The sequence below is a fragment of the Chelmon rostratus genome, chromosome 5 (assembly GCF_017976325.1).
Source record: "Chelmon rostratus isolate fCheRos1 chromosome 5, fCheRos1.pri, whole genome shotgun sequence".
Taxonomy (NCBI): Eukaryota; Metazoa; Chordata; class Actinopteri; order Chaetodontiformes; family Chaetodontidae; genus Chelmon; species Chelmon rostratus.
The window spans coordinates 25,225,721-25,237,076 of NC_055662.1; the positions used below are offsets into that span (position 1 = coordinate 25,225,721).

At 46.7% G+C, this 11,356-nt stretch overlaps 1 protein-coding gene across 2 annotated transcripts in view; it reads left to right on the forward strand.

Annotated features, from left to right (window-relative positions):
* The window catches only part of LOC121606453 (tetratricopeptide repeat protein 28-like), a 156,131-nt gene extending 145,146 nt beyond the window's left edge, over positions 1–10,985 (forward strand). For both annotated transcript variants that reach the window (XM_041936774.1, XM_041936775.1), the window contains 11 exons: positions 853–993; positions 3,896–4,040; positions 4,200–4,379; positions 4,534–5,078; positions 5,401–5,648; positions 5,748–5,872; positions 5,982–6,213; positions 6,485–6,561; positions 8,113–8,242; positions 8,383–8,490; positions 8,659–10,985. In XM_041936774.1, the coding sequence (XP_041792708.1) occupies positions 853–993; positions 3,896–4,040; positions 4,200–4,379; positions 4,534–5,078; positions 5,401–5,648; positions 5,748–5,872; positions 5,982–6,213; positions 6,485–6,561; positions 8,113–8,242; positions 8,383–8,490; positions 8,659–10,268 (3,541 nt within the window). In that variant the 3' untranslated portion in view covers positions 10,269–10,985. The remainder of the gene's footprint in view (positions 1–852; positions 994–3,895; positions 4,041–4,199; positions 4,380–4,533; positions 5,079–5,400; positions 5,649–5,747; positions 5,873–5,981; positions 6,214–6,484; positions 6,562–8,112; positions 8,243–8,382; positions 8,491–8,658) is intronic.
* Positions 10,986–11,356: the final 371 nt, after the last annotated feature.

Sequence of the window (11,356 nt, forward strand, 5' to 3'; positions counted from 1 at the left end):
GTCTACACCACGTTTGACGTTAGCATCGCTTCTCTAGTTGGTGTTTGATCCATAGTGCCCAGCTGGTCCGCCCAGTGCCAGCCTCCGCCACCCTAGCAGCCTGGCCCTCCTGCCCCATTACCAGCTCATTTACTACTCCAATGGGAAGCTGCACACACGCCACTGCGCCTGGATGGGCACAATATGGCACCACTTACCAGCCTATTCATTCTCCAGAGTGGAGAGAAAGGGAGGCAGCACTCTGAAATGACTGGAGAGGGAAAATGAATGGGATGGAGAAGAATGGGGAGAGCATATTGTATGTGTGCGTGAAAGAAAGGATGATATAGAGGACGGGAGGCAGCCTTCGAGACGGTAGAAATCTGTTTTAAATGTGTGGATTTTTCATCTTTTAAAACTCTATTCTGCATCCAGCATTTCTTCAGTAAAGGTGCAAGTTCCCACTCAGCTGCTGTGAGCGCAAGAAGCTGACATAAGAGTTACATGATGATGTGGGTGCATCAGAGGAGATGTTCAGGCATGAAGGGGGAGATGGGGGCGAGTGGTGGTGAGGTAGTGATTGTGGGGTGGGGGTGGTTGACTCCCCGCTGACTGGATCAGCATCACCAGCATTATAATGAAAGGATTTAACTCTGCTTACCATCAGGGTGTTGGACCAAGTCTGGGAAATGAGGCCAAGTGTGTGTGGGTTGCACAGTGTGTATTTCGGACAGATCAGGAGTGTGTGTAGTTGATTAATCCGCAGAGAAACAATGTAAGTCTGTGTATTGTCTACTTTGCTGAAGTGCCTTTTTCTTGCCAGCATTTCAGTGCTTGTCTCTCACTCCGTCTCTCCCTCTCTCGCTCTTTCAGAGGGTGTTCGAGCAGCGAGACGGAGAGCGAGGCGGGAGATTTGTTGGACCAACAATTTGAGGAGCTCAACAACAAGCTTAACTCGGTCACTGATCCAACAGGCTTTCTGCGCATGGTGTCCAGAAACAACCTGTTCAACAGGTAGGAGATTTTTTACGAATCACCTCGACGCTCCTGAGCTCTCGCTGAGAGACAGCCGTGATCAACAAGCGCTACTTACACCCATTTTTCCACACATGAAAAAAGATTAAAAATATCTGCTTGGGTAAGGAGATTCGTGGGTATTGTGGCTCATCTGTGAAAGGAGTCTTTTCTCCATTGTTTAGCCAGCGCAGAGGCAGCATGTGAATCCTCCTTATTAAATAGACTGAGTAGAGCCAAGCTGCTAAAGCCCTTATCAACTGCCTACTCTGATGGGGCCTCGTGTGTGTGTGTGTGTGTGTGTGTGTGTGTGTGTGTGTGTGTGTGTGTGTGTGTGTGTGTGTGCGTGCCAGACACAGACAGCGATGTGGTTTTAAGATGTTGGCCCTGTTTGTGTTTGTTGTGCAGATTTATCACTGTGGATTTTGCAGTGAGTCTGCCAGTGGCTCGTTCAGAGTGTTGTTTAAGACTTCTATGCAAAGTATTCATTTACGTTGTGGTAATGTATACCGATTACCATGCATGCGTGCACAGACATGTGTGTCTGGGTCATATTTCCCTGTCCTCGTCCACAGTTGAGCTGCTCTTTGATGAGAGGGTAATTCCAGCTTTAATTGAGTCTCGGTGCTCATTAAGCCCCTTTAATGGGCTGCCGGTAATAATCCGCTCATTCTTTCGGGCCTCAAAAAAGTCTGAATTATAAAGCTCCTCACGCTTAGGAGCCTATCGTCTATCACAATGTTAAAGCAAGAGAAAATGAAGAAATTTCACACGTGTTGGGGTTTGATGACAGTTATTGTACATGTGCTTTTCAGCGGCTCCCTTCACCTTCACCTTCCCCTATCATTTTCCCCTAACATGCACTATTTCCGCAATTACTCCAACATATAATAAACTAATTAAAGACATTTAAATCAAAATTGGTACAAGAGCAATACGCTCAGCATGAAAAGACCTGTGCTTCTTGGTGTGATATCTTCATTTGGTATTATCTTCGATTGCCCTATTTTAACACCGAGATCTAATCTTCACCAGGGAGCTTGGAAGGATTACTATGGCAAGGTGATAATGAAAGTCTCCTCGTGTCTAATCCCCTCAGTGTGTAATTGAATACGTTTTTATGCGCAGTGATAGCATAATGAGATTGTTTGAGGATCTCGATGAGGTTGTCTGTAAAGAAGCAGTTAACACTTGTAGAGGAGGGCACCTGCATCAAAAGAGCTGAGTGGCCACTAACTGAAACAATCATTTATATATCACAGCTGGAAATGAGGTGTCATAGAGTTTGTTATGGAGACTTTATTGTCTACCTTTGTATCAACTCTCAAATCACACTTAAAGTTGTGTCTTTCAGCTACAGGCCTAATTAGGCATCCACTGAATGCGATCTTCACCTTTAGCCTCACTGCTTTTAGTCTTCTCTTTCACTGTTTCCCTCTACACTTGACACTCACCTTCGCTCGGCTTATCCCCTGCCCGCTCTCTCATTCTTCCTGTCAGGCTAACAAACGATTGTTTGCTTTCCCATGGAGGCTCATGCCAAGGCCTGGGAGAGAGACAGAGTGCTGGGAGGCTGGAGGGAAGCCAGTGGCCTGGGGCTACCAGAAGGGCAGGATAGATGTCTGTTGGCTGGGGCCCGGAAGAAACTCTGGCTGCTGGAACAGATGGAGAGCAGTGACGAGTGCAACCATAAAGCTCGGCCCTGCGTGGCTACAGCACCAAAGGCGTGGAACCCCACGGCCACCATTAGCACAGCTCTCAGTATGTTGTGTGTCGGTGCATGAGCTGTCACTCCTGTCACACGGCAGACATGCCTGAAACAGACACCTTATTTTTGTTTGCTTCAGAGACTCTTAGCACTGTGAAACAGTGCACTCACAGTCTCATCTGTCATCAGCTGGAAGCTCTGAGTTTTGACTGTATGTAGAGTAGGTCCCTGCAAAGATGGGATGAGCCCTGTTCTCCTGGTGATTCTGGCAAGCTGATCGCATGCAGCGTCACTTCATGTTTCTTTAAGCTCTAGACTACTACAGTGCAATATTGCCATCTAGAGGAGCTTTGCATAATAGCATAATATCTCGGTGCTCTTTCCTCATGTCATGTGAAATTATGTATGTGTGTTCAGTGAGGGATTAGAGCACATCTTAATGGAGATTGAGTATGGCCTGTCTTCATCCGCCTCTTACTCAGTTTAACTTAGATCTGGCAGTAAGCATGTTAGAAGAAGAAAGATGGGCCTCTGTGATTGAGAGAGTTGGATTCTCCTGCAGCTTTGTGCAGCTACCATGCACAAACTCGCAGAGAACACAGCGGCTGAGTTTGCGTCTCGCTAGAGCCACGTCTGATGTAACACTACGCTGCATGTTAGACTCGGAGCCTCTTCGGCCACATTCCCAACACATCTGCAGAGCTCATTAGCTTCAGCAGGATGGTTTGATGTTAAAGAATAGTTTGATATGTGAAATCCCTGTTTACAGGCTGTTTACTGTCACAGCACAGGCTGTACTTTTTTTTTCTAATAAAATAAAAATTTCTAATAAAAACAAGCCTTCTGTTGATTTCAAGCTTACAAAAGCAACCATAGGCTTCTTCGGATTGTTTGAGATAAATGTGCCTGTTGTTATGAAGAATAATATCAGAACAGACCTGATGTTGGTTTTGACTCAAGGACATTCATGGTGACTGAAGCGTGGCATACTAATAATATCTTGAATCTGCAGATCTGCATTTTCTAACAGAAAGAGAACAGAAAAAAAAGAGTTGTTGTCTGTGCATACAGTATATTTTTGGAACGTACTCAAAATGCATGATACACCAAACTGCCTAAAACTGTCTCGGATCTGCTGTATAAAAGTGTAGTGTAAAAATGCAAACAGCATTATTCTGTGTTGTGATTGTGCAGGAGTTGCCAGAGTATGACCAGCCTGTTCAGTAACACCATGTCACCTGCCAAAGACGGTAACTCTTCCCTGCCTCGTCGCTCCAGCAACCTCGGAAAGCCTCCTCTCCGAGCACTTTATGATTTGCTCATCGCACCTATGGAGGGGGTGAGTGCGACCTCTGTGGGTCATTGCCTGTCTATTGATGTAGCTGCAGGGAAGAGAGATGAACAGAAAATGCACGTGTGAGAAGTAGAAATCGAAGCACCGCGGACTGAATGTCAGTTTGCATTTGTGCATTTTCGTACTAATCTTTTTGTCTGACAGGGCTTGATGCACTCCAGTGGGCCCGTTGGCAGACACAGACAGCTGGTGATGGTGCTGGAGGGGGAACTATACCTCATCCCCTTTGCCCTGCTAAAAGGAAGCTCCTCTAATGAATACCTGTATGAACGCTTCAGCCTCATAGCTGTTCCCTCCATCCATGGCCTTGGATCCAGCGCAAAGGTTCAGCTTTTCATTCATGACTGAAAAATAATACATCTGTTTGAAACTTCTATAAAAACCAACCAAGATCCAATGAAGTAATCTTTAACAAATGACTAAACTCCTGTCCTTAGACTGTAGAGCAATAACGTGACCTTTCTTGCTGTGCTCCCAGGCTCACTCCCGGCGCCCCGGACCAGCTCCATGTGGTGGTGTCTCAATGGCAGCAGTGGTGGGGAACCCTAGACTGCCCTCACCTGTGATGGACCGCTGGCTGTGGGGCCCCATGTCGTCTGCAGAGGAGGAGGCCCTAATGGTGGCTGAGCTGCTGGGCTGCCAACCCCTGGCCGGCTCTGCCGCCACCAAGGAAAGGGTGATGAGTGCCCTCACGCAGGCTGAGTGTGCCCACTTTGCCACCCACATTTCCTGGAAATTGGCAGCTCTGGTGCTCACCCCGAACCCAGAAAGTGTGCCCGGTGGGGCAAGTGCCAGCGTGGGAGTTGGAACAGTGGGAAGGGGAGCGGGGGGGAGGAGGGGCAGCAGCGGTCGAGGCAGGAAGGGCTCCATTGGAAGCGGCTACACCATCCCAGAGTCTCTCCACATGCAGGATGACAGCAGTGACGTGGAGAGCATCTGCGACAGTCCGCCTCTCCAGGAGTTCCTGCTCACAGCTGCTGACATATTGGACCTGAGGTTGCCTGTCAAGCTGGTGGTCCTGGGGTAGGTTTGGTTGAGGGGAACAAATTTCAATATTGGACTTGATGTTGAAGAAGGTATTGATATTTTATTTTATGCTATTTTTCTAAGTTGTATGACAGTAATTAGGTCATTTTATATCAAAAACTAGTGGATGTTGTTGGAAGGATTGAGTTATATACATACAAGGCATTAGTACTAAAAAGAAATTGTAATGTAAGTAATGAGACTGAGATAACACAGCCTAGAAAGATAGTAAAAGCAAATCATCCTTGAAATGTTATGCAATTAAATACTTTACAGCTTCCTAATTCAATTATACGCTTGCGTGTCATTGTGGCTGCAGGTCGTACCAGGAGTCCAGCAGCAAAGTGACAGCAGACGGTGTCGTGGGGTTGACCAGGGCCTTCCTGGCCGCTGGGGCTCAGTGTACTCTCGTGTCCTTGTGGCCCGTCCCGGTTGCGGCCTCCAAAGTTTTCGTCCATGCTTTCTACACTGCCCTGCTGAATGGGACCAAGGCCAGTGCAGCACTGGCAGATGCCATGAAGACTGTCCAGAGCAGCAAGCAGTACTCGCACCCCTCCAACTGGGCGGGTTAGAGATGTTATTCACTTACCCACCCATAATAAAAAAATAATAATCAAAAACGATGACCTTGTAATGGAGCTCTTTTTATTGCATTTCTCTGTCCAGGATACATGCTGATTGGCAACGATGTCAAGCTCAACAGCCCATCATCCCTCATCGGCCAAGCTTTAGCAGAGATTCTACAATATCCAGATCGAGCGCGCGATGCTCTGAGAGTTTTACTCCACCTGGTGAGACTTGGACACACACACACACACACACACACACACACACACACAGAGACTTGCTTATTATGCAAAAATGTCACACAAAAGACTGACACTTCCTTTGTCCTTGCAGGTGGAGAAGTCTCTTCAGAGGATACAGAACGGCCAGCGTAACTCCATGTACACATCGCAGCAAAGTGTGGAGAACAAGGTGGGGGGTGTCCCTGGCTGGCAGGCCCTGCTGACAGCTGTGGGCTTCCGTCTTGACTCTGCAGGTCCTGGTATCCCTGCTGCTGTCTTCTTTCCTACTGCTGATCCAGGGGACAGGCTCCAGCAGTGCAGCACCACTTTACAATCACTACTGGGTATGGACCTGAGCTCTACAAGCTCTGCTTCACAGCTGAATAAGACTCAAAATCTGTCCAGTGTTTTACTAATTTGGCGGTTGTGTATTTTATGATATTTTCCTGTCCAATGTTTTCCACATATAACATGGCCATTTCTGTCCTTTGTGTTTGTAACATTTCATATCACTCCATATAGCACCTGTTTAGTCACAGTGCTACTTAGTTTGGGGTTTAAAGAATGTGTCTTGTGTATGAATAATGATGAACTTCCTTTGATCCCATCCCTCAGGTCTGCCGCCGCCAGCTCTCCAGGCTTTGTGCAAACTCATCACAGCTTCAGAGGCAGGAGAGCAGCTCATCAACCGGGTAGGCCCCTGCAGCTCTGAACAAATGCTGCTGGATTTTTAAATCGAAAGCACCGAATAGAAATTGGTCTTTGTCTTAAAAGACAAATACCTTAGCTATTATTTAATATCAAGAAGAATTGAGGCAGTCCCTCCCACTTTCTCTGAAGCTTTAAGACGTCTTTGTACCATGAGGTCCTTGCTAGAAGTGAATATCAGGGATATATCATTGCGTAACTTAGTTACGTCAGGACTGGACACACACCAATGCACTGGCAGCTCGAGCTGCAGTTTAATCTGCATTGAAACGCTGTGTAGAAGCCTAACTAGCAGTCCTTCAAGTGCAAAATCTTGACTTCAATCTGAGTCCTGTTCTCTTGCACCCAAGCTCGTGACACTGGAGAATTAATCTTACACTGTAGAGGTTTATCCCTGTTATGTGTAACATGTGATTGTCACATGCTTACAATGAAAGACTATCCAGTTCAGTTGGTGATTAGCACTTTTGTTGCCTCATACTGCAAATACTGCTCTCAATGCACAGAACATGGAACATGTTCAACCTAATCTTGTGTATGCCTATTGCATCAGACTCTTTTATATATTAAACACTTCTTTTACTTGTTGCTGTTATCCTTCTTGTTGACCCGAACCCTTGTACCCTTTGTGAATGGCCTGTGTGCATGCAATTAAAAGCCTATTGTCTCTCCTCTGCCCCTAATGTGCGGTCTGAAGGCTGTTAAAAATATGGTGGCAATGGTAAGTGTGCCTTCACCTACCTGCCCTCTATCCCATTCTACCCTGTTCGCCCACTCTCCACTTTCTGCCCTGCTAAACATTGCTTCCTTCTGTTTAATCTGCATGACAATTTAATAGTCAGTTTTGTTGTTTTCCTGCTGTTTAGCATTTGCATGCATAAAGTGTAGCTGAGCAAACACTTGCTGCGTTGTCTTGTTCAAAATATCGCCATGGCTAGTTCCTGCAGTCAGATCTTGGGGATTTTGAGTATTTAAGGATTTACATCCCTGGTTCATTAAAGGTCAGAGGAATATTTCACAGTGGGAGAAGGGATAAAGCTATAATGTAAAAACAAACCTCTCGTAATCACGACGAGTGAAGTGAGGAGACGAGGCATGGTGCTATTCCTTGCACAGTTACGTCAGGTTGACAAAGGTGTCTCTGTTCCAAGCCAAGTAATCCCCCAACAAAACAGGCGAGTGTGCTTCCAGGGCACGTGTAGCTCCCACGAAGCTGAAACCCTCTCAGCTCTGCTTCCCTGCAGATGTTCTGTAGCCCTGAGTACTCGTGCGTTGGACTCAAACATTCAAACACATGGGTGCCATTATATTAGTGAACTTCAACAGATGAAAAGGAAATATTCATTGAGAGCAGGGAACTATATATATTTGCACTTGGATGATTTAAATTCTTAATAGAAGAGAAATTATTTAATCACACAAATTTTTACTATTAATCACATCTCCTGTAGAATTCACCATTTTATTCTATTCTTGGACTTATTCCTAACCACTGCCTGTTTTTCCCTGTTTGTCTTCTCCCCCCTCATCTCCAGCTCCACCAGGTGCTAGTCCAACTCCAGACAGGAGACAAGGAACAGGATTTCTCCCTCCTGCCCATTCAGGTGTCGATCAGTGTGCAGCTATGGAGACTGCCAGGATGCCATGAATTTCTTGCTGCTCTTGGTGAGTCACCTGTTACCGAAGAAAACTGTTCCCTCTCCCTTCCAACTTCCCATCCAGCATGCGTCCATGCACCTCTGTGGGGTCACAGACACAGTGTTAGCTGTAGTATTTACAGCTGCTGTCTTTTTGTGTGTGTGCAGGATTTGACTTATGTGAGGTCGGCCAGGAAGAAGTGGTGCTGAAGACAGGCAAGCTAGCCAATCGACGCACCTTGCACTTTGCTCTCCAGTCTCTGCTGGCACTGTTTGGTGAGTCGACTATTTGCTCATGTTCCTTGTATCATTTCTGTTCTTTGTAATATTTTCAATCACTAGACTGCACATTGGAATCATGTAAATGTACATTTAGCCTTTTTTTAGCGATCCTGTTGTTTCCATCAGGTGTCACATTTTTTCCCTTTTCTTCTCTTGCTTCAGACTCCACAGAACTGCCCAAGCGTCTCAGTCTGGACAGTTCGTCTTCCCTGGAATCTCTAGCTTCAGCCCAGTCTGTGTCCAACCCCCTGCCCATGGGATACTCGAGCCTCCCCTTCTCACCCCCTTGCCTGGACAATCAGGCATCAGATGCCATCTCTGTCTATAGCCTCAGCTCTGTAGCCTCCTCCATGAGCTTTGCTTCCAAGTCAGACTGTGATTTCCTTGGTCATCGACAACGCAGTGGGGCCACGGCACACTATTCTATCCACAAACACCCTCATGTTCCCCGTAGTCGCTCCTCTCCTCACGGGGCAGCTGCTGCAGTGGCAGGAGCCCGCGGGGATGAGGAGGAGTATGAGGGCTTTTCCATTATCAGCAGCGAGCCGCTGGGAAGTCACTGTGACTCTCTGCCTCTGCCACCAGGCCACAGCCAGCGCCACCACCGTGGAGGCAGGGGGGTTGTTGGTGGGTCCAGCACAGGAGCAGGGAGAGGCTACACTGTATCAGTATCATCAAGGGGCAGTGTCAGCACACCTACATCCCCTGTCAAAACATGCCTGGTTCCCAGCCCAAACTCACCATTCCAAAAGGTGGGTAAGGTGAGCAGCTCAGATACAGGTGAATCTGACCAGTCCAGTACCGAGACGGACAGTACTGTCAAGTCTCAGGAAGAAAAAACTGCCCCTCTGGATCCTCAGGAGCTGGCCCAGAAGATTCTGGAGGAGACTCAGAGTCATCTACGTGCAGTGGGTAGTCTTCAACGGGCTGGTGCAGAAGGTGGGACAGGAGGAACCTCAGCTAGGAGCAGCGCCTTCCGCTCTTCTGAAACGAGCGCATTCAGCCGTCCTAACAGCAGCGCAAGTGGTCGAGCTCAGTCTTCCCCAAGACCCAAACCTCCTTCCCGTTCCTCCTCACTGCAGAAGATAAGCTCTGGCTACAATAGTCCTGCAGTCTCTGAGTCTTCCCAAAAGGAGGGCAGCCATCCTTCGCCCACTCTGGACAGCCACACACAGTTCAAATTAAAGTACCCCAGCTCCCCGTACAGTGGCCACATCTCTCGTTCCCCGAGTAACGTGTCTCCCAGCTCTGGTCACCAGTCCCCGGCTGGCAGTGCCCCATCCCCTGCCCTGTCCTACTCCTCTACAGGCTCTGCCTGCTCTACATCGGCTGATGCTCCAGACTTGGACCGCCTAAGAAGAGGGGTCATTGATGAAAAAGTCCAAGCTATCCACAATCTGAAGACCTTTTGGGCTAATGCAGCAGCCCAGCAACAGCAACATCTAGGTCCTGTCAAAGCCATCCACAGTGGTCCGGGACCCCTTGCTTCTGCCAGTAGAGATGTACTGAGCCTTCTGAACCTCTCCCCACGCCATTGCTCCCCTAACGATACCCAAGACAGCCTGGAGCTGCGGGAGCTGGGGCTGCAGTCACTAGACAGGGGCAGCAAGAACTCTTCCAATGGACACCACTGCTCCAACCCCAGAAAAGTGGCCCCATCACCTACTATTTCCACAAGCAGTAGCCCTGGTGCTCGTTCTATCCGACTACCTGCTGGCAATGGATACAAGTTCCTGTCGCCTGGAAGATTTTTCCCTTCTTCTAAATGCTGAGACATTTAAAGTGGTCCTATACTTTAATCTATCATTTACTATCCTGTGTGCTGGAGGAGTAGGGCACTTTCTGAGGACCACTATCGGTCCACTGAGCTTGACTGACAGTGAAAAGGCTTTGACTGGTCAGTGAGTGTGATCCTGCAGAGGCACATGAAGGCTTTAGAGAGTGTCTTGTCTTTGTGCCCATAACACTGTAAATGGCAATGAGAAATACTCAACGACCTGATACTGTGTTTGTGTGTAACTGTGTGTCAGGTAGATGTAAATGCCATTTGGTATTTTTTCCCCCGAAACTTTGCTGTTTGTGTGGGCCAAGATGCAACAGCTATGACTGATTTCCTCCATTCTGTTTTTTTGTTTTTAAATTTAATGGTTATTGTTATTATTGTTTGTTATTGTTATTAATATTATAATAATTATTATTATGTTTTGTAAATTAATTCCAGTGTTTCACAATCAGTATTAAGCGTTTTTATATTATTAAAAAGCGAACAAACCTGTACCATGTAAAGATGGATAGAGTGGAAAAAAAAGATTTAATATTTTTTATTGAAATCAAAAGGGCATTTTGCCTGATTTCTTTGTGAATTGAGTGTCTGCTCTGAAGCATGGATTCTCTTGCTATTCAATGTTAAGTACCATGTATGACTTTTTAGCCCATGATTTTTTGAGATTAAACATGAAAGTTTCATGACAACCATCTGTCATTTATCAGTAAACTGTTTCAATAAAAAAACCCCATCATGTTTGCTTTCTTGTATTCCTAAACTTTATACAGATATCTGTGAGGAGGAAAAATCACTCTTTGGTAGGGCTGCAAGGCACCAGGTCGAAGGACAGGCCATCATTAAACTAAGCAAGTGGGCTTCAGGCCATACAGCACATAATAAAGCTGCATGTTCACAGTCCTCATAATGAAAGCACCTTAACAACTGATGCGTTTTTACTTATATGATGCCCTGAATAACTGATGCTGCTTGACGAAACCATATGTACTAGAGGCGGGATCAAATCCGCCAGAAAGAGATTTTATTGGTTGATACCAATTAGCGTGCCTCGTTCTGCCAATCACCGCTCTCGAGGGA